This window comes from Pongo abelii, chromosome 19 (genome assembly GCF_028885655.2).
Source record: "Pongo abelii isolate AG06213 chromosome 19, NHGRI_mPonAbe1-v2.0_pri, whole genome shotgun sequence".
Classification (NCBI taxonomy): Eukaryota; Metazoa; Chordata; class Mammalia; order Primates; family Hominidae; genus Pongo; species Pongo abelii.
The window spans coordinates 67,164,579-67,190,410 of NC_072004.2; the positions used below are offsets into that span (position 1 = coordinate 67,164,579).

The 25,832-nt window shown below is 47.4% G+C and overlaps 1 protein-coding gene, 1 long non-coding RNA gene and 1 other non-coding gene across 3 annotated transcripts; 2 read left to right on the plus strand and 1 right to left on the minus strand.

The window, feature by feature from the left end:
• The first annotated feature begins 65 nt into the window (after window positions 1-65).
• On the plus strand, window positions 66-13,412 carry LOC129054934 (uncharacterized). Its single transcript, XR_008519559.1, has 3 exons — window positions 66-397; window positions 7,206-7,293; window positions 13,330-13,412. It is a non-coding gene; the product is annotated as an uncharacterized LOC129054934 (long non-coding RNA).
• LOC112129785 (small nucleolar RNA SNORA68) lies at window positions 11,718-11,845 on the minus strand. Its single transcript, XR_002912138.1, has one exon. It is a non-coding gene; the product is annotated as a small nucleolar RNA SNORA68 (small nucleolar RNA).
• Window positions 13,413-17,369: 3,957 nt separating the features above from the next.
• On the plus strand, window positions 17,370-18,408 carry LOC100939250 (small ubiquitin-related modifier 2). Its single transcript, XM_054546350.2, has one exon. It carries the CDS (start codon window positions 17,478-17,480, stop codon window positions 17,763-17,765), a length of 288 nt encoding a protein of 95 aa, XP_054402325.1. The 5' UTR covers window positions 17,370-17,477; the 3' UTR covers window positions 17,766-18,408.
• Window positions 18,409-25,832: the final 7,424 nt, after the last annotated feature.

A 25,832-nucleotide genomic window follows, 5' to 3' on the forward strand; every position in this document is an offset into this window, starting at 1 on the left:
CGCAGCTGCTTCCTCTCCCTCCACAGGAGCTTCGTGGCAATTCCCGCCTCCATGCAGATAGAGGCGGGGCTTTCCTGCGAGATCTGGATTACGATTGGCCGATCCCTGAAACGCTCGACCATAGAGTTGGCGGGACTCAGAGGTTCCATAACCTCGCGCACAAGATGGCGACCAAGGTGGACGCTGAAGAAAAAGGCGTGGGAGAGATGACGGGACGTGTGACGCAGTCAGACACATGACTTTGGCCCCGAGCCTTCATTCGGGCGCTTGGGCCGTGGGGCGCGTTGCATGTTGGGATTGGTAGTTGTGCTGAGGGGGCCCCCAAGGACAGCTGAGATCCCGCGAGACATTCGAGGCTGGGAGAGCCGATGCCTTCGCAGTAATTCCCACCGTGGAGGTTTGTGGAAAGACCGCTTTCGCCATGGAGAGTAAAGGCGGGCTGGAAAGTCCCTAAGCGGCGAGAGCAGTTTTGTGGACCTCAGCCGGTGTTCAGCAGTCATGGACTAGCATCCAGATGGCTTTCTAAAAAATTTGTTGGGCCGGGCGCAGTGGCTCACGCCTGTAATCCCAGCACTTTGGGAGGCCGAGGCGGGCGGATCACCTGAGGTCAGGAGTTCGAGACCAGCCTGACCAACATGGTGAAACCCCGTCTCTACTAAGAATACAAAAATTAGCCGGGCATGGTGGCGCGTGCCTGTAATCCCAGCTACTCGGGAGGCTGAGACAGGAGAATCGCTTGAACCCGGGAGGCCGAGGTTGCAGTGAGCCAAGATCGCGCCACTGCACTCCAGCCTGGGCGACTGAGCAAGATTCCGTCTCGGGGGAAAAAACAAACAAAAAAATTGTTTATTTTGTAAAAACAACACTGAAAGAATGAAATAATATCTCTATAGAAAAACGAACAAAGGATAGGAACAGGCAATTCACCAAGGAAGAAATATGAATTGCAGGAACGAATGTCAGCCTTCCTAATCAAAGAAATATAAGTTTAAACGCACCGCTTAGTACTGCTCAAAACAGCAGAGTTCTTTTGATTAATGTGAGCCACACGCTCTCCTATATTGCTGGTGAGAGGATGAATTAGAAAACTTTCCTTGAAAGCAGTTTGGCAATATTTATTTTTATTCAAAGGCTGTGAATGGGCCATCCTCTTTGACCCAGTAATTCTTGAGTAACTAAGAGCCTTTAAGCTCTCCATCCACTTTTCATCCAGTAATATCACTTCTAGGAATTTATTTTGAAGAATCAGAAATGCAGATTCTTTTTAAAAAGATGTGCATTTGCAGAGTTTGTCGAAATTGGAAATAAGTAAATGTTCCACTGACAGTAAAAGGTGAAATAAGTTATGATATTTTCACTTGATAAAATAAGCAGAAATAAAACAGGAAATAAAATCATGTTTCTTTTTTTTGAGACGGAGTCTCGCTCTGTTGCCAGACTGGAGTGCAGCGGCGCTATCTTGGCTCACTGCAAGCTCCACCTCCCGGGTTCACGCCATTCTTCTGCCTCACCCTCCCGTGTAGCTGGGACTACAGGCGCCTGCCACCACGCCCGGCTAATTTTTTTGTATTTTTAGTAGAGAGGGGGTTTCACCGTGTTAGCCAGGATGGTCTCGATCTCCTGACCTCGTGATCCGCCCACCTCAGCCTCCCAAAGTGTTGGGATTACAGGCGTGAGCCAGGGTGCCCAGCCATGTTTTTGAAGAATATTTTATTTTTATTATTATTGTTTTTTGAGACGGAGTCTCACTCTGTTTCACAGACTGTAGTGCAGTGGTGCGGTATCTGCTCACTGCAACCTCTGCCTCCCCGGTTCAAGCAATTATCCTGCCTCAGCCTCCCAAGTAGCTGGGATTACAGGCGCGCACCACCATGCCCAGCTAATTTTTGTATTTTTAGTAGAGAAGGGGTTTCACCATGTTGGTCAGGCTGGTCTTGAATTCCTGACCTCAAGTGATCTGCTCGCCTTGGCCTCCTAAAGTGCTGGGATTACAGGCATGAGCCACCACGCCTGGCCTTGAAGAAGATTTTATATTGAGAAATATTTTATAATGCAAAACTATGCATAGAATTGTGAAAAAATACACATGGAAAAAGAATGAAAAAAATATTAAAAATTAATAGTTAATTCTAGAGGGTGTAATACATTGATTTATATTTTTATGAGTATGGGTACTTCATAATAGAAAAATATTTTAAAAATTACACTAATCTGGCAACTCACAAGTCTGGACTCTTAGGAAAACTTTTTTTTTTTTTAATAATTTTTTTTTTCTTTAGAGACAGGGTCTCACTCTGTTGCCCAGGCTGGAGTGCAGTGGTGCAATCATCCCTCACTATTATAGCCTTAATCTCCTGGGCTCAAGTAACCCTCCCTCCTCACTCTCCCAAGTATCTAGTACTACAGGTGGGATCTTGCTATGTTGTCCAGGCTGGTCTCAAACTCCTGGCCTCAAGGATCCTCCCACTTCAGCCTCTGAAAGTGTTGGGATTACAGATGTGAGCTACCTGCACCTGGCCAGAGAAACATTTTCTTTCCTTTTCTTTTTTTTTTTTTTTTGAGATAGAGTCTTGCTCTGTCACCCAGGCTGGAGTGCAATGACGCGATTTCGGCTCACTGCAACCTCTGCCTCCCGGGTTCAAGCAATTCTCTGCCTCAGCCTCCCGAGTAGCTGGGATTACAGGTGCGCGCCACTATGCCTGGCTAATTTTTTTGTATCTTTAGTGGAGATGGGGTTTCACCATGTTGGCCAGGCTGGTCTTGAACTCCTGACCTCGTGATCTGCCCGCCTTGGCCTCCCAGAGTGCTGGGATTACAGGCATGAACCACCGTGCCCAGCACATTTTCTTTTTTCTTTTCTTTTTTTTTTGTGAGACTGAGTGTCACTCTTTCGCCCAGACTGGAGGGCAGTGGTGAGATCTCAGCTCACTGCAACCTCCGCCTCCTGGGTTCAAGCCATTCTCCTGCCTCAGCTTCCTGAGTAGCTGAGACTGCAGCGCGCGGGCCACCATGCCCAGCTAATTTTTAAATTTTTTTTTTAGTAGAGATAAGGTTTCACCATGTTGGCCAGGGTGGTCTCGAACTCCTGACCTCAGGTGATCCACCTGCCTCGGCCTCCCAAATTGCTGGGATTACAGGCGTGAGCCACCGTGCCCGGCCAGCACATTTTCATATCATATGGAGATTTAAAATATCCTGCTAGCATGGTATAATTGAAAGTGTGTGGGAGGCCAAGGTGGGCAGATGTTTGAGCCCAGGAACTGGAGACCAGCCTGAGCAACATGGTGAAACCTCATCTCTACCAAAAAAAACCCCAAAAAAAACAAAAATTAGCTGGGCGCGATGGCAGGTACCTGTAGTCCCAACTACTCAGGGGGCTGAGGTGGGAGGATCACTTGAGCTCAGGAGGTCAAGGCTTCAGTGAGCTCTGATTGCACCACTGCACTGGCCTGGGCAACAAAGTGAGACCGTATCTCAAAAACAACAACGACAACAACAACAACAAAGGAGAGTGAAGTTTTGAGCTCACTACCATGGCTGCAACACATAACTGGTATCTTCTGAGCAGATTATCCAGTCTTCCTTTGTGTTAGTGTTATAAGCTATCATTTATTGATACCTCATTATATGACAAATACTGTGCTAGGTGCTTTGAACCCAGGTCTGTCTGGGTCCAAAGCACAAGCTCTTTTTCGTTTTTTTTTTTTTTTTGAGACGGAGTCTCTTTCTGTCGCCCAGGCTGGAGTGCAGTGGCGCGATCTCGGCTCACTGCAAGCTCCGCCTCCCGGGTTCACGCCATTCTCCTGCCTCAACCTCCCGAATAGCTGGGACTACAGGCGCCTGCCGCCTGCCACCGCGCCCGGCTAATTTTTTTGTATTTTTAGTAGAGATGGGGTTTCACTGTGTTAGCCAGGATGGTCTCGATCTCCTGACCTCGTGATCCGCCCGCCTCGGCCTCCCAAAGTGCTGGGATTACAGGCTTGAGCCACCGCGCCCGGCCCCTCTTTTTTGTTTGAGATGGAGTTTTGCTCTTGTTGCCAGGCTGGAGTGCAATGGCGCAATCTCGGCTCACTGCAGCCTCCGCCTCCTGGGTTCAAGCAGTTCGCCTACCTCAGCCTCCCAAGTAGCTGGTATTACAGGCGCCTGCCACCACGCGTGCCTAATTTTTTTTTTTTTTTGAGACGGAGTCTTGCTCTGTCACTAGGCTAGAGTGCAGTGGCGCAGTCTCAGCTCCCTGCGACCTCTACCGCCTGGTTTCAAGCGATTCTCCTGCCTCAGCTTCCCCAGTAGCTGGGATTACAGGCACCCACGACCACGCGCAGCTAATTTATATAGATAGATAGATATAGATATAGATATAGATATAGATTTTTTTTTTTTTGAGACGGAGTCTCACTCTGTTGCCCAGGCTGGAATGCAGTGGCGCCATATCGGCTCACTGCAAGCTCCGCCTCCTGGGTTCACGCCATTCTCCTGCCTCAGCCTCCCGAGTAGCTGGGACTACAGGCGCCCGCCACCATGTCCGGCTAATTTTTTTTTTTTTTTGTATTTTTAGTAGAGACGGGGTTTCACCATGTTGGCCAGGATGGTCTTGATCTCCTGATCTCGTGATCCACCCGCCTCGGCCTCCCAAAGTGCTGAGATTACAGGCGTGAGCCACCGTGCCCAGCCTGCATTCCATTTTTTCAACAACTTAGACCTTCAGTGTATGGTTCTCAGTCATTATCTTTGCACTAACTTCCAAGTTCCTTCTCCCTCTCTTCTGATTTAAAAAATTAAAAAATGTGAGGCCAGCACAATGGCTCACACCTGTAATCCCAGTACTTTGGGAGGCCTAGGTGGGAGCATTGCTTGAAGTTAGGAGTTTGAGACCAGCTTGGGTAACATAGTGAGACCCCATCTCTACAAAAAATTAGTGGGGCGTGGTGGTACATGCCTGCAGTCCCAGCTACTTGGTAGGCTGAGGTGGGAGGATTGCTTGGGCCCAGGAGTTTGAGGGTGCAGTGAACTATGATTTTGCCATTGCACTGAAGCCTGGACAACATAGTGAGACCCTGTCTTTAAAAAAAAGTCAAATGGGCTGGGTGTGGTGGCTCACGCCTGTAATCCCAGCACTTTGGGAGGCCAAGGCGGGCGGATCATGAGGTCAGGAGTTTGAGACCAACCTTGCCAACATAGTGAAACCCCGTCTCTACTAAAAATATTTAAAAATTAGCTGGGCGTGGTGGTGTGCGCCTGTAATCCTAGCTACCCGGGAGACTGAGGCAGGAGAATTGCTTGAACCCGGGAGGCAGAGGTTGCAGTGAGCCGAGATTGTGCCAATGCACACCAGCCCTAGTGACAGTGCAAGACTCCGTCTCAAAAAAAAAAGGAGTCAAATGGTACAGCCTTTTTTTTTTTTTTTTGAGACAGGATCTTGCTCCTTCAACCAGGCAGGAGTGCAATGGCACAATCATGGATCACTGCAGCCTTGACTTTCCAGGCTCACGCATTCCTCCCACCTCAGCCTCCTGCGTAACTGGGACTACAGGCACACACCATCACACCCAGTTTGTTAATTTTTTGGTAGAGACTGAGTCTCACTATCTTGCCCAGGCTGGTCTCACTACTCCTAGGGTCAAGCAGTTCTCCTGCCTTGGCCTCACAAAATGCTGAAATTATACGTGTGAGCTACTGCACCCAGCCCAATCTATTTCTTTTCTTTTCTTTCTTTTTCTTTTCTTTTCTTTTTTTTGAGATGGAGTCTCACTCTGTCACCAGGCTGGAGTGGAAGGGTGCGATCTCTGCTCACTGCAATCTCTGCCTCCTGGGTTCAAGCGATTCTCCTGCCTCAGCCTCCCGAGTAGCTAGAACTACAGGCATGCGCCACCACACCCAGCTAATTTTTGTATTTTTAGTAGAGACGGGGTTTCACCATGTTAGCCAGGATGGTCTTGATCTCTTGACCTTGTGATCCGCCTGCCTCAGCCTCCCAAAGTGCTGGGATTACAGGCGTGAGCCACCACTCCCGGCCAGCCCAATCTATTTCTTTTCTTTCTTTCTTTTTTTTTTTTTTTGGAGATGGAGTCTTGCTCTGTCGCCCAGGCTGGAGTGCAATGGTGCAACCTTGGCTCACTGCAACCTCTGCCTCCCGGGTTCAAGCAATTCCAGTTCTGCTGCCTCAGCCTCCCGAGTAGCTGGGATTACAGGTGTCCGCCACCATGCCTGGCTAATTTTTTATTTTTAGTAGAGATGGGGTTTCACCATCTTGGCCAGGCTGGTCTTGAACTCCTGACCTCGTGATCCACCTGCCTCGGCCTCCCAAAATGCTGGAATTACAGGCGTGAGCCACCATGCCTGGCCTCCCAATTTATTTCTATAATCAGTTTTGCACCTGCCAGCATTTTAGTGACCAAGACATGTTAATCTAATTTTATTGGTTCATTGAATTTTTCGAACACAAAATATTCCTAAATATACACACATATGTAGTATCGATTTTAAGGTATATTTCCTTATATATTACTGACCATTACAATTTCCCAATTTTAATTGATTGGCAATACCTACTGTTAATCACGACTCACATGCAATAGTGGGAGGAAAAAAAAAGGGACATTCACAATAGCTACCATTAAGAAAAGGGACACCTCCAGGGAAGCACCATACTTGGCCATTGGTCCAGGAGCTGTGTTGTGTCTTGCTGGACAAGGCTGTACAGGTAAATGATAGAAGCAGCCAATGACAGAACCAACAAAGTTCACAAGCCTCGTTTTTGTGTAACTCACTTCCTGGACAGTGAGTTCTTTGGTCCCTATGGTCTACCTGTTTGGAAGACTTCCCTTGTATAACAAGCATCTTTCAGGAATGCTCCAAAGACAAGCAATGAGTAGGGTTTCCTGTTGGGAACTGTGCAGTTTGAGCCATCCACTTCCTATGATTGCGGGAATCTTTTGTATGTCTCTCTGGGGTTGTCTTCCTGCAACATTGGCTTAAAAAAAATCTCAGGCCTGGGTTGGCCAGCACTATGTATTGTTTTTTCCTGGTGCTACATTTCCTAAAAAACCTGATGGCTTGAGCATTTCATTTAGGGGGAGTCACTGCTAAAAAATTCAACCCAGGAAGCTTGTCTTCTTTGAGAATTTCCATGCCTAGTAAGGATTCAGAGCAAGGCTTGCTTAGGGGGGTTCTTTTCTTTCTTTCTTTTTCTTTTTTTTTTTTTTTAGAGACGGGGTTTTGCCATGTTGGTGTCGAACTAACTCCTGGCCTCAAGAGATCCATGGGCCTCGGCCTCCCAAGGTGCCAGGATTACAGGTATTTGCCACCGTGCCTGGCCCAGGGGGGGTCCTTTCATCCATCCCAGTTCCTCTCCAGTTAAGGGCCTTAGCCGCAGGGTATGGATGGTGAATAATGGGGGTGGAGGTGTCTCATGGGAGCCTTTCTCCCCTAATCCACTTTTTTGTTTATTTGTTTTGAGATGGGTGTGTCTCACTCTGTCACCCAGGCTAGAGTGCAGTGACTGGATCTTGGCTCACTGCAACCTCCGCCTCCTGGGTTCAAGTGATTCTCCTGCCTCAGCCTCCCGAGTAGCTGGGATTACAGGCGTGCACCACAACGCCTGGCTGATTTTTATATTTTTAGTGGAGGTGGGGTTTCACCATGTTGGTCAGGCTGGTCTCGAACTCCTGACCTCAAGCGATCCGCCCGCCTCGGCTTCCCAAAGTACCGCAGCCGGCCTCTAATCCATTTTGGAAGGTTAGTCTTACATGGTTGTTGCATTCCGCAACTATCGGTAGATTATCTTTAAAAGGGGAAGCAATTTCACATTTGTCCAGCAGAGGGAGCTCAGTGGGAGATACTTTGGAGAGACCCGTGGTTTGGGTTTTTCTTTTCTTTTTCTGTTTTTTTTTTGAGATGGAGTTTCGCTCTTGTTTCCCAGGCTGGAATGCAGTGGCGCAATCTCGGCTCACCGCAACCTCTGCCTCCCGGGTTCAAGCGATTCTCCTGGCTCAGCCTCCCCAGGAGCTGGGGATTATAGGCGCCACCACGCCCAGCTAATTTTGTATTTTTAGTAGAGACGGGGTTTCTCCATGTTGGTCAGGCTGGTCTCGAACTCCCAACCTCAGGTGATCCTCCCGCCTCAGCCTGCCAAAGTGCTGGGATTACCGGCGTGAGCCACCGCACCTGGCACCTAGTTTCTTTCATGTCTTGCTCAAATCTTGCCTTTTCGGTGAGACCTGCCTGACCTCCCTATTTAAGATTGCAATTGCCTCTTCCCTAGTCTCTATGAACTTCTTACCCATATCATTATTTGTTATGTTTACTGTTATATTTTTCATCTTTATTATTTCTATAATTTAAGCTCCTTGAGGGCAGGGATCTTTGCCTGTTTTGTTCACTGTGCTTAGGATAGTACTTGGCATGGAGTAGGTGCTCGATTAGTAAATTATTGAATTAATGAATCAATACCCTTATTCCAACAGCTAAGATCTGGCCAGATGCGGTAGTTCACGCCTTTAATCCCATCACTTCAGGAGGCCAAAGCATGAGGATCACTTGATCTCAGGATTTTGAGACCATACTGGGCAACATAGCAAGACCTCATCTCTACTTAAAAAAAAAAAAAAAACAGCCGGGCCTCAGGAGGCTGAGGTGGGAGGATCGCTTGAGCCCAGGAGATCAAGGCTGCAGTGAGCTATTATTGTGCCACTGCACTCCAGCCTGGGCAGCTGAGTGAGACCCTCTCTGAAAACAAAAACAAAGAAAATATCTTACAGTTTTCTTTCTCTTCTTTTTGAGATGGAGTCTCACTCTGTCACCCAGGCTGGAGTGCAGTGGCACGATCTCAGCTCACTGCAATCTCCACCTCCCTGGTTCAAGCGATTCTTCTGTCTCAGCCTCGAGTAGCTGGGATTACAGGCACCTACCACCATGCCCAGCTAATGTTTGTATTTTTAGTAGAGACAGGGTTTCACCATGTTGGCCAGGCTGGTCTCGAACTTCTGACCTCAGGTGATCCACCCGCCTCGGCCTCCCAAAGTGCTGGGATTACAGGCCTGAACCACTGCGCCTGGTCAAGGGTTACTTCTTTTCTTCCCCCAAGAGTGTGACTTCCCAGAGCACCTCTGTTAGTTTGATTGCCTTACCAAGAACCATGTTTTCTTCTTAGTTCTTAATCACTCACCGGTTTGGGCCTGGTGTTCCTCCTCTGTGATGTTCTGTGTGTCGGCAACTCACACAGAGGCAGAGCCTGAAGCGAGTGCTGGCCATTCCATTTCCTTGCTATTGACTGGTCAGTAAGCGTCATGTATCTTAGGCTGGGTTCACTAGAGCACAGCCTGAAACCGGGATGCTTGAGCAGGTGATTGATGGACAGACTGTTCTCCGGAGCAGGACATAAGGGAAGTGGGGGAAGCCAGGGAAGCGGAAGCAAGGATCTGATCTCATTTGGAGATCAAATGCAGCCTGAGCCCATGGGGAGCTCCAGAGCATGAAATACTCCCCTCATGGAGCAAGGGGACAAGCTTTTGCCCTCTTGGAGGAAGATAGTGCCAATTCTGATACGTTTATTTTCTTCTGTGTTTTTTTTTTTTTTTGATTTTTAGATTTTTTTAGAGTTGGGGTCTTTCTCTATTGCCCAGGCTAGAGTGCACTGGTGCAATCATAGCTCACCGCAGCCTGGAACTCCTAGCCTCAAGTGATCCTCCCACTTTGGCCTCTCAAAGTGTTGGGACTACAGGCGTAAGCCACTGCGCCTGGTCCATTTTGCACTCCCACCAGCCAACTATGAGAATACCTGTTTCCCACATAGCCTTGCCACAGTGTATGGTTGAGCCTTTGAATTTCTGCCAATGTGATTAATGAGAAATAGTCTCATAGTGTGGTTTTAACTTGCATTTCTCTTCGAAGTGAAGTTGAGCATATTTTCACATATGTGAAGGCCATTTGTAGCCCTTTTTTGTGTGAGTAAACCATCACCTAATGCCTTTTGCCGACTTTTCTAACAGGAAAGGATTATTTTTAAAAAACATGCTGCATTACTTAAAGGTACATGGTAATCTGCTATAACAAAGAGGCGCCAGAATCCAGTGGCTTAGGTAAGATAGATCCGAAAGAAGATCATTTATTTTTCACGTAGCAGTAAGAGGTGGGCAGCCCGGGGTTTTCAGAGTGACTCTGCCATCCTCAACATGTGGCTTCCATCTCTGTGGCTCAGGTGGCTACGCCAGGTGTTACCACTTCTCAATCAGCAGGAAGGAGAAAAATGAAGAGCAAGCAACTTTCTTCCTTCTAAGCATGGGATCTAGAAGTTGCACGACTCCCTACTGCTCACCTCCCATTGGCCAGAACTTAGTTTCATGGCCACAACTAGTTGCAAGGAGGGCTATTAAATCCAGTCTTTGGCTGGGCCACCATGTATCCTACAAAAGTTTAAGGATGGGCTTTCCATTACCTTTTTTTTTTTTTTTTTTTGAGATGGAGTCTCACTTTGTCGCCCAGGCTGGAGTGCAATGGCACGATCTCTGGTCACTGCAACCTCCGCCTCCCAGGTTCAAGTGATTAGCCTGTCTCAGCTTCCTGAGTAGCTGGGATTACAGGCATGCACCACCACACCCGGCTAATTTTTGTATTTTTAGTAGAGATGGGGGTTTCACCATGTTGGCCAGGCTGGTCTCGAACTCCTGACCTCAGGTGATCTGCCTGCCTTGGCCTCCCAAAGAGCTTGGATTACAGGCATGAGCCGCCGCATCTAGCCTTTTTTTTTTTTTTTTTTTTTTTTAAGACAGGGTCTCTCTCTGTTGTTTCCCAGGCTGGAGTGTAATGGCATAATCATAGTTTACTGCAGCCTCAAACTCCTGGGCTCAAGTGGTCCTCCTGCCTTGGCCTCCCAAAGTGCTGGGATTACAGGCGTGAGTCACCTCACCCAGCCAGTGCATCATTAAGTGACTTTCTCAAGGTCTCGCAGCCAGTTGATGGTGAAGATAGGATTCCTGTCCAGGAAGGAAACTCAAGTGAAGCAGGAATTGTTAGGGAGATAGGAGAGCCACAGGTGTTCTGGAAGCTCTCCTGGCTCCTCTCAGCATGCTCTGCTCCCTTGTCTCACCCGTACTCCCACCTGAAAGTTCCCCACCCACCCTGGCCTCATCATCTCAGCACTAATGTCTTCAGCTAGGACCACCTGAGAGGCAGGTACTGTGTCTCAGTGTCTGAGGTCCTGGTCCTGGATATGCCTGATTCTCCCTCCACGGAGAATCTCTGAATGGCTGGGTCAGGCCTCCCTCTTGTTTGGCACAGAGTTCTGGTCAGAGCATCATGTCCTGTTTTGTTTGGTTTGGTGTTCTTGAGGAGTTTATTTGGTCAGTCCCAGGGTGAGAGGGCCCTTCACCTGTAAGATGTCGGGCCTCTTGGTGGTGACACGTGGCTTGTTGCTGGCCACAGAGGACCCAGTGAGGCAGCAGGAACTCAACCTTGGAGTCATGGAGCTGTGTGACTGCTGGCCGGTTGCACTTGCTCCTGCAGTCTCCTCCACCTTCATGATCTGGATGAAGTGGGCCCAGGTGTGGTGCTGGGTGCCCACGTCTCGGTCTGCAGAAAACGGGAGAGGGCAGGGTGACTGCAATCACTGGGATCTGAGCATTTGACAAACCTCATATCAAGTACCTGGCACATTCTGTCAGGCACAGCAATTGCCTGGGAGCCCCCACTTGGGATTAACTGGGGGACTGGGTGACCATGAGTGGTGTAGAACCTCCAAGGTCACTTTGAGGGGCACAACCACAGCCCCTCAAAGGCGACAAGATCTTCCTGTTTGTTCCTCTGTTTAAACCACTGCTGCAAGAAAAATAGCCTTAAGTTTAAGTGCGACATGTTCTACTTTTGTTTTGTTTTTTGTTTGTTTTATATATTTTATTTTTTGCTTTTTAGTTTTTATTTTTTGAGACGGAGTCTCACTCTGTTGCCCAGGCTGGAGTGCAATAGCATGCAATCTTGGCTCACTGCAACCTCCGCCTCCCAGGTTCAAGCTATTCTCCTGCCTCAGCATCCTGAGTAGCTGGTATTTCAGGTGCCCATCACCACACCTGGCTATTTTTTTTTTTTTTTTTTGAGACAGAGTCTTGCTCTGTTGCCCAGGCTGGAGTGCAGTGGCGCAATCTTGGCTCACTGCAAGCTCCGCCTCCCGGGTTCACACCATTCTCCTGCCTCAGCCTCCTGAGTAGCTGGGATTACAGGCACCCGCCACCACGCCTGGCTAATTTTTTTGTATTTTTTAGTAGAGATGGGGTTTCACTGTGTTAGACAGGATGGTCTCGATCTCCTGACCTCATGATCCACTCATCTCGGCCTCCCAAAGTGCTGGGATTACAGGCGTGAGCCACCACGCCCGGCCTATTTTTCGTATTTTTATTAGAGATGGGGTTTTGTCATGTTGGCCAGGCTGGTATCAAACTCCTGACCTCAGGTGATCTGCCTGCCTCACCCTCCCAAAGTGCTGGCATAAGCCACCGCATCCGGCTTTGTTTTATTTTTGAGATGGGGTCTCTCTCTCTCTCTCTCTCTCACCCAGGCTGGAGTGCAGTGGTGCGTTCATGGCTCACTGCAGCCTTCACATCCTGGGTTCAAGTGGTCTTTACACCTCAGCCTCCCAAGTAGCTGGGACTACAGGCTCATGCCACCATGACCTACTAATGTTTGTTTTTTTTTGTAAAGATGCAGTCTTGCTATGTTGCCCAGGCTGGTCTTGAACTCCTGGCCTCAAGTGATCCTCCTGCCTTGGCCTCCCAAAGTGCTGGGATTACAGGCATGAACCACTGGGCATGGCCTGTTTTCTGTTTTTTTGAGACAGGGTCTCACTATGTTGCCCAGGTTGGAGTGCAATGGCTATTCACAGGTGTGATCATAGCTCACTGCAGCCTCAAACTCCTGGGCTCAAGCAGTCCTTCCATCTCAGCCTCCCGAGTAGCTGGGACTACAGGTGAGCACCACCACACCTGGCTCACTTCCTGTTTTTTGAGCGGGAGTTTCACTATCTGGTCCCACCTGCCTCTCTAGCTGGGTCTTGACTGTTCAGTACTATGCATGCTCCAGCTTTGCCACAACAAAGCTGGCCCTCAACAAGCCTGCATTTCTACACTGCCATTCCTTCTGCCCCGAATGCCTTTCCTCCCCAGCACTGCATGGCAAACTCCTACACATCCTTCAAGGCCCATCTTGAATGCCACCTTCCCTGTGATGACTTCCCCTATTGCCCTAGACTTATTTCCTTGTCTTCAGTGCTCCCATAGAACTTGGTGCACATCTATTCCAGTAGTCATTGCACAGAACAGTAATCATTTGTTTATGTGTTTGCAGTCACTGCTACAACATGCTGACCTCCTGGAGAACAGGGACGTGTGGTGTTTCTCTTTGTATTTGTCTTTTGTTCCCAGAACAGGTAAGTACATGGTGCCGGGTATAGGTAGGTACCCGCTCAATAAATGTGAATGAGTGAATGAGTGGTGGGGTTGATCTTATCCTGAAAGAGGGAGCTCCCCACCTGCACTTTCCTGGAGCAATCTCTAGAGGGCAGTCTCACACCATGCTTGTCTTCTCTAGCCTCTGCCCAAGTTGCTTTTTTTCTACCATAGACAGCTCAGATAGATATGGGTGGGTGGATGGATGGATGGAAGGATGGACAGATGGATGAATAAACGAACGGATGGATGGATGGGTGGATGAATAGATAGATAGGGTGGGCATGGTTCACATGGGCTCTGGAGTTGACAAGCTCTAGGACCAGGGAATCTAACCAAGTCAACCTAGGCACTGGAGGGACTGCTGGCCCATCCCTTAGACACAATGGCTTAGGGGCTAGGGCTTATTATTGAAACCTGGAAAAAAGTTATTGTTTTCAAAATAAAAAAGACAGTTGCAAAATGGCATTGGATAAATATTGAAATAAATGGCTACAAAACAAAATCTCAACCAATTGCAACTCAACTCAGTTTGTATATATAGTTTATGTATAAACCACATTTCAGGCCGGGCGTGGTGGCTCACGCCTGTAATCCCAGCACTTTGGGAGGCCGAGGCGAGTGGATCACCAGAGGTCAGGAGTTTGAGACCAGACTGACCAACATGGGGAAACCCCATCTCTAATAAAAATACAAAAATTAGCCAGGCGTGGTGGCACTCCAGCCTGGGCGACAAGAGCGAAACTCCATCTCAAAAAAAAAAAATTCTGTGGGATGTGAGTGCATTTTAATATTTTTGACATGATGTGGGCACTCCTTAAAGTGTCAAGGGCCCTTGACTTCTTGGAAAGGCCCTTCAAGGAGCAAGCAGAATGGAACCCAAGACTCCCCACCAGAGGGCTCAGGACTCTGTTCATTGTAAGTCCCAGCACTGAGTCTGAGGCTGCAGGTCCAGACCCTCTTCCTGCTGAGGGCTCTGGAGCCAAGCCCGCGAAGATAACATTTAGTAACACAGGCTGCCCTCAACCACAGTCTTTCCTAATCTCAAGGTAAGATGGGAGAGGGATGGTGGTATTTCGTTTACTTAAGCTCCTACATGGGGGAGATACTGGATAGGAAGAGGCTGTCTCCTGGGACTGCTGGCTCGGGGGTGGAATGGACAGGAGACAAGAACAGAACCAAGTGTCATGTATGTATGCCTGTAGTCCTGGCTACTCAGGAGGCTGAGGTGGGAGGATCACTTAAGCCCGGGAGATTGAGGCTGCAGGGAGTCGAGATTGCACCACTGTACTCCAGCCTAGGTGACAGAATGAGAGCCTGTCTCCAGAAAAAAAAAAGTCAAGATTCAAGGGCATCTGATGTCAAACCTAGTGCTCTTAATCACTACATCATAATTATACCCTCTTTCAGAGTGACCTGCCCAATTTCACAAAGCTATTAATCAGGTGGCAGGGAAGAACACGTATTGAGTGCTTACAATCAGCGTGTGTCAGGCGCTGCTGTAAATGCTCTACCCATTTTAACTCATCTAGCTGAAGCAGGGACTATAATTGTCAATGTCATTTTACAAATGGGGAAACCAAAGCCAAGAGCGGTTGAGTGACTTGTCTAAAGTTGCCACCAGACAATCTAGTTCCAGAGTCTGGGCTCTTTACCATGATGACCTACTAGCCTGTCTACTTTATGGAGGGACAAGGTTTGGGGCTGTCAAAACTCAGGGTCAAAAATGACAGGACAAATGGAATAGAGGATGGGCAGGAGGGATGCAGGGGTGTGTGAGGTATGCGAAAGAGGTGGAACATGAAGGAGAACCCAACCACAGATGTTCACAGATGTTCTCTGCTGTTTCCTCAGTAGGAACTCAATGCTGAGTTCCTATCGAAACTACTGACAGCATATCTCCCCGAATATCATTTCCTTAAAAGGCATTTTGTCAGTGTCTTTTTTTTTCTTTTTTTAAGAAATGGCATCTCACTCTGTTGCCCAGGCTGGAGTGCAGTGGTGTGATCTCGGCTCACTGCAACCTCAGCCTCCCAGGTTCAAGCAATTCTCCTGCCTCAGCTTCCTGAGTAGCTGAGATTACAAGCACTTGCCACCACACCCAGCGATTATTGTATTTTTAATAGAGCTGGGGTTTCACCATGTTGGCCAGGCTGGCCTCGAACTCCTGACCTCAAGTGATCTGCCCACCTTGGCCTCCCAAAGTGCTGGGATTACAGGCCATGCTCAGCCTGTCAAAGTGTCTTACTTAGCAAATACAGCTGCTTTGCAAACAGGGGTTCCTTTTTCCCTTGTGACTAGGGCCACTGTTCTGCTAGAATGGCTATCCAGTCCTCCAGATAGGGTTAGGAGCCACTTTGTTGAGAAGGATATGAGCAAGATGGCTGTGCAGGGGGAATGACTGGTGTGGACATCATCAGAGATTGAATTAAGTGATGGAAAGGGAATGTTCCATGGCTCTGGTCCCTAATAAAAATCTATTCAGGGTCTTTGGCATCAGCACTAGGTTTCCTAACTCAAAGGGAAGTCATAAAGACAGGTTTATGGAGGTAGAATGATCCCATTTGGAGAAAGGAGAACTGGAAAGAGACACAGAGCATCTGTAATTAAGTGCAAGAGCTCTGAAGTTGGACTGCCTGAATTCAAATCCCAACTCTGTAGGCAGGGCATGGTGGCTCACACCTGTAATCCCAGCACTTTGGGAGGCTAAGGCTGGCAGATCGCTTGAGCCCAGGAGTTCGAGACCAGCCTGGGCAACAAGGTGAAACCCCATCTCTACAAAAAATACAAAAAATCTGGCGGGGTGCAGTGGCTTACGTCTGTAATCCCAGCATTTTGGGAGGCTGAGCTGGGTGAGACCAGCCTGACCAACATGGTGAAACCCCGACTGTGTCTCAAAAAACAACAACCAAAAAACACAAAAATTCACTGGCCATGGTGGTGCACACCTGTAGTCTCAGCCACTCAGGAGGCTGAGGTGGGAAGATTGCTTTAGCCCAGAAAGTAGAGGCTGCAGTGAGCTGAGATCTTGCCATTGCACTCCAGCCTGGGCAACAAAGCAGGACTCTGTCTCAAAAAAAAAAAAAAAAAAAAAATCCCAACTCTGTATGACCATGCGTGATTTACTCAGCCTCTCTCCGTGACCCATCTGTGAAATGGGTTTATTAATACCTTTGTTAATTATCACATATTAACGATTAATGTTTTGTTGTGGGCATTAAAATAATCAAATATGAAGTGCTTAACACAGTGCTTACCATATAAGCACTCAATGCCTACTTTTTTTTTTTTGAGACGGAGTCTGGCTCTGTCGCCCAGGCTGGAGTGCAGTGGCACGATCTTGGCTTACTGCAAGCTCCGCCTCCCGGGTTCATGCCATTCTCCTGCCTCAGCCTCCCGAGTAGCTGGGACTACAGGCGCCTGCCACCACGCCTGGCTAATTTTTGTATTTTTAGTAGAGATGGGGTTTCATCGTGTTAGCCAGGATGGCCTCGATCTCCTGACCTCGTGATCCACCCACCTTGGCCTCCCAAAGTGCTGGGATTACAGGCATGAGCCACCGCGCCCAGCCTACTTTTTTTTTTTTTTTTTTGAGATGGAGTTTTGCTCTTGTTGCCCAGGCTGGAGTGCAGTGAGTGGTGCGATCTTGGCTCACTGCAACCTCCGCCTCCTGGGTTCAAGTGATTCTCCTGCCTCAGCCTCCCGAGTAGCTGGAATTACAGGTGCGCACCACCACACCCGGCTAATTTTGTATTTTTAGTAGAGACGGCGTTTCACCAGGTTGGCCAGACTGGTCTCGAGCTCTTGACCACAGGTGATCCACCCGTCTCGGCCTCCCAAAGTGCTGGGATTATAGGCATCAGCCACCGCACCCGGCCCAATACCTACTATTTTATCCAAATTAAAAGGAGATGTTACACTTAAAATTTTGTTAAGAAGCCAGATCTCGCCGCCTTCTGCCGCTCCTGGTGCTGCTTGTGTGCTCATTTGGTGCGGACCTGGTACCTCTTTTGTGAAGCAGCAGCTGAGGAGACTCTGGCGCTCGCCATGGCCGACGAAAAGCCCAAGGAAGGAGTCAAGACTGAGAACAACGATCATATTAATTTGAAGGTGGTGGGGCAGGATGGTTCTGTGGTGCAGTTTAAGATTAAGAGGCATACACCACTTAGTAAACTAATAAAAGCCTATTGTGAACGACAGGGATTGTCAGTGAGGCAGATCAGATTCCGATTCGACGGGCAACCAATCAATGAAACAGACACACCTGCACAGTTGGAAATGGAGGATGAAGATACAATTGATGTGTTCCAACAGCAGACGGGAGGTGTCTACTGAAAAGGGAACCTGCTTCTACCTGCTTCTTTACTCCAGAACTCTGTTTCTTTAAAGACCAAGATTACGTTCTCAATTAGAAAACTGCAATTTGGTTCCACCACATCCTGACTACTACCGTATAGTTTTCTCTATTCTTTCATTTCCCCCTTCCCCGTTCCTTTATTGTACATAAAGTAACTGGTATATGTGCACAAGCATATTGCATTTTTTTTTTAACTAAACAGCCAATGGTATGTTTTGATTGACATCAACTGGAGACAGGATGGGGAAAAATACTGATTCTGTGAAAATACCCCCTTTCTCCATTAGTGGCGTGCTCATTCAGCTCTTATCTTTATATTCCAGTAAGTTATTTTGCTCTCACTGTTTTAACAACAACAAAAAAAGAAAACAACAACAACATAAAAATCCTTGCATACCTTGTTCAATTGGAGAATTTTAATGTTTTTCATTTATCATTGTAAAACCAAGGACAATTTTATAACTTTTTTGTACGTAGCTGTTACATGTAGGGCAATCTGTCTTTAAGTAGGGACAAATTACTCTAAAACAAAAAAGAATCCTAGATAGTTTTCCCTTCAAGTCAAGCGTCTTGTTGTTTAAATAAACTTCTTGTTTAAAATGAAAAAAAAAAAAAGAAGAAGCTAGATCTCACGTTGTGTTCTTACCACAATAAAAACAAAGTTATGACAGATAAGTAGGTAGTCAGCAGAAAAAAAAAAGAAAAAAGAAAACAAAGTTAACTGAGAAAAAAATAAAAGATTATATATGGCAGATGTGGAACACAACAAAAATAATCCTGTTGTTCACTATGTGTTAACAGGGACTGAAGCTGGCTACAGAAAGAATGTCCCAGCAACAAAGAGTGGGAAGCCCTGAGCAAATTGTAAAAGCTCCTTCTCAGTTTCTTCCCAAGAGAAGTTTTCATCTCAGGGGTGGTCATTTCTAGAGGCAGGGGCCTGCAGGAGACACCTTGGTAACAGGCAGGTCTGTTTGGCTTCCTGACTCCATGACAGTTGATAAACAAGGCCCCTTCAGATGCTCTGTTGGGCATTGCCTGGAGTGTGTAACCAGGAGATGGAGTGCCTGCATTTCCAAGATCATTTATAGCCGTTTCCTGTACCCGAGTAAATTTTTTATTTTAAAGGTGCCTCCTGGCCCGACCCAAATTTCGGCTTAACATTAGCAGTTGCTTCTCTTTGGCTGAGCAGATGAACTGCAAAAACTCCCAGAGTGAAAGAGGGAAGGAGGGTGGGGTTGGGTGAGGCGGCAGGGATGGGTTCCGCAAGATGGGAGGTGGGCCTGGTTCGTCACCAGGGCCTCTCTGGTAAACTGGAAGGCCAGGCAGGTTACTGGCAAAGAAAGAGTTACTGACCATCAGCTGAAGGGATGGCAAGCAGTGAGGGAGGCTCTGGCCCAGCAATTCTTATCTTCAGGAAAGTTTAAGAGTCATTGTCACTTGCAGGGAATTTCCTGGACTATGAATTTTATTGCAGAGAGGACAGAATGGCTGGGTGGGAGGAAGTTAGTCTCAGGCTCCACACCCACCCCTCCCATTCCCCCACAGCTGGGTTTGCTGTTTCTCCAAACAATTTAGTGTTAACAACATAAACCCTGGTCCAGCCTGGCCTCCTGCAGCTGTGCGGCCTTCAAGTCTTTATCCTTGCTAAGCCTTGGCTCCCTCATCTATAAATGGGTTTAATAACAGCACTTACTTATAGTAAATGCCGAATATATGTTGGGTTTGAATAATGATGAGGAAAGCTAGGGCCAGAGATTTGCACTGAGGAGAATGAACAGAAATCTGTCCCTGTTCTTCTTCTTCTTTTTTTTTTTTTTTAGATGAGTCTTGCTCTGTAGCCCAGGCTGGAGTGCAGTGGTGCAATCTCGGTTCACTGTAACCTCCACTTCCCGGGTTCAAGTGATTCTCACGCCTCAGCCTCCCAAGTAGCTGGGATTACAGGCACCCACGACCATGCCCAGCTAATTTTTGTATTTTTAGTAGAAATGGGATTTCACCATGTTGGTCAGGCTGGTCTCGATCTCTTGACCTCAGGTGATCTGCCCGCCTCGGCCTCCCAAACTGCTGGGATTACAGGCATGACCCACCACACTCAGTCTGTCCCTGTTCTTGGGAGCTGATTAGAGGAATAAGACAGGCATGCATCAAAATAAATGCACTTGGTTGCCTCATCTAATCAATGGTGCAAAAGCATCAATCTTGAAAACAATTTCTAGTTACACCTTGTAGTATATTTTGGGTTCTTGTTTGTTTGTTTGTTTTGGAGATGGAGTCTTGCTCTGTCGCCCAGGCTGGAGTGCCTTGGGGTGATCTCGGCTCGCTGTAAACTCCACCTCCTGGTTCAAGCAATTCTGCCTCAGCCTCTTGAGTAGCTGGGACTACAGGTGCCCGCCACCTCGCCTGGCTAATTTTTTGTATTTTAGTAGAGATGGGGTTTCACCCTGTTGCCCAGGCTGGTCTTCAACTCCTGAGCTCAGGCGATCCGCCTGCCTCAGCCTCCCAAAGTGCTAGGATTACAGGCATGAGCCACTGTGCCCGGCCCCTTGTAGTACATTTTGTCTTCCTAGTCTATTTTGAGATGTTATTCAAGTAAATGTGTGTCCCCAGGGCTCCAGCAGGCTCACAACAGGAAGCAGCAGTCAGGAAGTACAAAGTGGCAAGCAGGACACTGCGTCAGAACATGTTCTGGACCCACTGGCAGGTGAGGTTTGCTGAATTCTACACAACAGCAGCTACCACGTCCCTCTGTGTTCTGGAGCCAGGGGAGGCTTCCAGACAGAGGGGGCTTCTCTCTGTAATTTGAGGGAGATTATTGGCTCAGGCAAAGGTGAGAGGGTTTAAAGAGGAGAAAAAGAGAAGAACCGAGCAGCCGCAAGCTGGAGAAAGCCCTGGGGACCTTGTAGAGATCCTCTTCTGGGGACAAAGACCATGAGGGGTCATAGGTGGCAGAGCAGAGCACAACATCCCAGGGAACAGATGTTGAAGATGGATTAGACCCTGACAACGGATGTGAAATATTGACCCAGCGAAAAGTGCCTGGTGTTTGCACAGGCCAAATCGGTGCAGCAGCTTCCATGGGAGGAGGGGCTGGAAAGTACCCAGGTCCGGAGGTCACTCTCCACACTCCCACACACTCTCCCAGGGCCCACAAGTCAGTCTCCAGCTCAGGGAGGATTTAAAGGAGGATGCCTGTGTTGGAAATCAAGGCAGGCATTCACGGGCATGCATGCACACATGCACACATAGTCTTTTTTCTTTCCTTGAAGGCTCAGCTAGTTCTGTTTGTGTTTAAAAAAACAAAAAAACAAAAAAACAGAGAGAGAGAACACTCACCTAGGCCAGGCATGGTGGCTCACACTTGTAATTCCAGCACTATGGGAAGCCAAGGCAGGAGGATCACTTGAGGCCAGTTCAAGCCCAGCTTGGGCCACATAGCAAGACCCTGTCTCTACAAAAAAATTTTTTTAAAAATTAGCCAGGTGTCACGGCATGTGCCTGCAGTCCCAGCTACTCAGGAGGCTGAGGGAGGAGGACTGCTTGAGCCCAGGAGGTTGAGGCTGCAGTGAGCCATGATCACACCACTCCTGCCTGGGTGAGATAGAGTGAGACACCGTCTCAAAACCCAAAAAAACTCACAAGCTCACCTATATATAGAAACAACTAGATGTACTGGGTCGTGGTGGTATATGCCTGCAGTCCCAGCTACTCCAAGGCTGAGGTGGGAGGATCACTTGAGCCCAGGAAGTGAAGGTTGCAGTGAAGTATCGTGTCACTGCACTCTAGCCTGGGTGACAGAGCGAGACCCTGACTCAAAACAATGTTTTAAAAAATGGATGGAAATGCTAATAATTGTGTTTGGTTGATGTAACTATACTTAAGTTTTGTACTTCATGCATTTCAAGTGTTCTTTAATGAGAATAAATTTTTTTAAAGAGAGAAAAAAGCTTATCTGCCTGTCAACATTAAGTTCCTAAAATCAAAGGTTTCTTTCTAGTCCTACCCTACTAGTATTTGACACTATTGAACTCATTTTCTGAAACTATTTTCTTGCTTGGCTTTCAGGCTGCCCATCTTCTCCTGGTTTTTCTTGCCTTCAGGGATGGCTTCTGGTCCCCTGCCTGACTCCTAAAGTTAGCATTATTCAGGGTCTGTCCTCAGCCTGCCCTATCTTTTCTCTCCAGATTTGCTCATCCACTCCCTTGGTTTCAGTTATGCCACTCACATCAGGAATAACCTGCAGCTCCAACCCAGCTCTTTGCTGAAACATTTATCTCATTGCCTACTGAATATCCCCACAAGACCCTCAAATTCAGTTAAAACTTGAACTTCCCTCCCTGAAGGCTGCTGTTTCTTCTGTGTGTTCTATCTTGATTGGCTGGGTCAGAATCCTAGTAATCATTTATCTGCCCCTACCTTTCTGTAGTGGGTTGAATGGTGCCCTCCCACCCAAAAAGAGATGTTCACACATGCCACCAAGCCTGGCTTTTTCTTTTTTTGTAGATAGGGGTCTTGCCACATTGCACAGGCTTATCATACCCTTTATATAGTGAACAAGTAATGCCTTATATGACAAAAGATATAAGCATCTTGAAGAAAAGACTTATCCTGGATTAGCCAACTGGTCCCTAAATCCAATGACATATGTCCTTATAAGAGGGCACACAGAGCACACACACTGAGGAGAGGCGGCGGCATAGGGAGGAGGCACTGTGGCCATGGAAGCAGGTTTTGGAGTGATGCCACAAGTCAAGGGACACCAACAACCACTGAAAGAATGGACTGTCCCCTACAGCCTCGGGATGGAGCCTTGTCTCTCACTATGCCCCACTAGAACACTATACCCTCACCTCACACATGGTTGCAATTCCCTCATCTCAACATGCTCTTTGAGATAATTATAGATTCACATGCGGTTTAAGAAATATGGCCGAGTGCAGTGCTGGGAGACTTGCAACCTGGGATTCTGAGCCACTCCTATATCTTCATAACACATTCCTTCCCCACCCTTACCCTACCCCTTGTTAGCGCAAATAAGCTTGTTAATGTGGCTCAACTAGGTTGTGGTGTCTTTCAGGACAGAAACTGATTTCTTTTTATGTTCTAGTATTTTTGCTTACAAGTCCTTTGCATTCTGGTACTGCTTCTCCTTCTGCCTTTGCAGAGAACCTCAGAATACATTCCCCGTGTCTGTCTGCCATCTCTCTCTCTGCCTCTTCCAAAGCACACTTCTCTAACATCCTTAACTTGGGCTTTCAAAACACCTTTAATTAACACTGAGGTCCCACAGCTGCCAAGTCCTTAATTTGCAGGATGACTTCCCTTATCTTTTAAGAGTCCTTAGAGCTGCCGGTTAGCTCAGTTGGTCAGTGTAGTGCTGTGAGTATCTTTACGTTGCTTTTCTGGGTGGTTTTCTCCTTTCCCCATCTGACTGGGAGAGCCCTGAAACCGAAGACTTTTTCCCCCAGCAGTTTCCGAGCTCCCTGAGGGCAGAGTCTTCATTAATCTTGTAGATCCCTCAGGGGAAGAACTTTTTACTTTTTAAATCCTGGTCTGATACTAGCTCTGCACACTGTGGGTGCTCAACAAATGTTGATTGACTGAGCAAACAATGAATGTAGTCCCCTGGAGTGTCATATTTCTCCTTTCCACAGGGAGAAAGTAATAACATTAGGCAGAGCAGGCTGGATCTCTTAATGTGATTACCTGAGATTTGCGGGCCAGTGACTCTGTCCCCCAACTTTATTGGGTACATCCATCTCCACAGAATAGATATTACCAAACAGAGACCACTAATGCTGTTGGTCAAATGGTGGGCTATCACTAATTCCCTTGACCCTATTAATCTTGATTCTATTGCACTGAAGCTGCTGCCTCGAGTCCAAGATAGGGGGAGAACACAGCATAGTTGTGGCAGTGATTGTACTGATATTAGCGTAATCTATCCAAGTTCAACAGTGTTTAACTTGCTGTGTTTGTATTTGAGACATCCTTCATGTCTCAAATGATAATTTGAGATCCAATTCACAATGCATAAGATGCATCCACTTAAAGTATATAACTCAGCCGGGTGTGGTGGCTCAGGACTGTAATCCCAGCACTTTGGGAGGCTGAGGCAGGGGGGATCACTCTATGTCAGGAGTTTGAGACCAGCCTGGCCAACATGGTGAAACCCATCTCTACTATAATACAAAAACTAGCTGGTTGTGGTGGCACACGCCTATAATCCCAGCTACTCGGGAGGCTGAGGCAGAAGAATCACTTGAACCCGGGAGGTGGAGGTTGCAGTGAGCCCAGATCACACCACAGCGCTCTAGTCTGGGTAACAGAGTGAGACTTTGTTTCAAAAAAAACAGTATGTAACTTGATGGTTTTTAGTATATTTGGTCGTGTAACCATCTCCACAATGAAGTTTAGAACATTTTCTTTATCCTCCCAAAAGAAACTCCATACCTATTGGCAGTCACTCTCCATTTCCCCCCAACCCCCAGCCCTAGGAAACCAATCTATTTTGTTACTACAAATTTGCCTATTCTGGACATTTCAAATAAATGGAATCATACAATAATGTGGTCTTTTGTGACTGGCTTTTTTCACCTGGCATAATTTCAAGGCTCATCCATATTGCAACATACATGACTACTTCCTGTTTATTGACAAATAATATCCCATTGTATGGATACACCATATTTTATTTATCCATTCATCAGCTGATAGACATTTGGGTTGTTTCCACCTTTAGCAAGTTATTTCTGCATGTTTCAGCTTATTCATCCATAAAAATGAGTTAATAGCTGCCTTGTCTTGGAGGATTATGAGAGGCACACAGGGAATATGTGAAATACATTCTAAACTATAAATCGGTACAAGAATGTAATGATATTTTATTACTTTAATTTTTTTTTAGAGATAGGGTCTCAACTCTGTGGCCCAAGCTGGAGTGCAATGGTGCAATCATGGCTCACTGCAGCCTCAACCTCCTGGGCTCAAGGGATCTCTTGCCTCAGCCTCCCCTGTAGCTGAGGCTACAGGTGCATGCCACCACACCTAGCTTATTTATTTATTTATTTATTTTGGAGAGACGAGGTCTTGCTATGTTGACCGGCTGGTCTCCAACTCCTGGCCTCAAACAATACCAGCATGGGGTATTATAGGTGTGAGCCATTACACTGGCCTAAAGACTTTTTTTTTTTTTTGAGATGGAGTCTCACTTTATCATCCAGACTGGAGTACTGTGACGCGATCTCAGCTCACTGCACCCTCAACCTCAGCCTCCCAAGTACCTGGGATTACAAGCATGCCCCACCACACCCAGCTAATTTTGTGTGTGTGTGTGTTTGTTTTTTTTTTGAGACAGTCTTGCTCTGTCGCCCAGGCTGGATTGCAGTGGCATGATCTTGGCTCACTGCAAACTCTGCCTCCTGGGTTCAAGTGATCCTCCTGCCTCAGCCTCCTGAGTAGCCCAGACTACAGGCACCCACCACCACGCCTGGCTACTTTTTGTATTTTTTTTTTTTAGTAGAGACAGGATTTCACCATATTGGCCAGGCTGGACTTAAACTCCTGAACTTATGATCCACCCGCCTCGGCCTCCCAAAGAGTTGGGATTACAGGCATGAGCCACCACTCCTGGCTAATTTTTCATATTTTTAGTAGAGATGGGGTTTCAACATGTTGGCCAGGCTGGTCTTGAACTCCTGACCTCAGGTGATCTGCCCACCTCAGCCTCCTAAAGTGGTGGGATTACAGATGTGAGCCACCATGCCTGGCCCTAAAAACTTTTTTTTTTTTTTTGAGATGGAGTCTTGCTCTGTCACCCATGCTGGAGTGCAGTGGTGCGATCTCCGCTCACTGTAACCTCCACCTCCTGGGTTCAAGCGATTCTCCTGTCTCAGCCTCCCGAGCAGATGGGATTACAGGAGCCCACCACCATGCCCGGCTAGTTTTTGAATTTTTAGTAGAGATGGGGTTTCACCACGTTGGCCAGGCTGGTCTCGAACTCCTGATCTCGTGATACACCTGCCTCAGCCTCCCAAAGTGCTGGGATT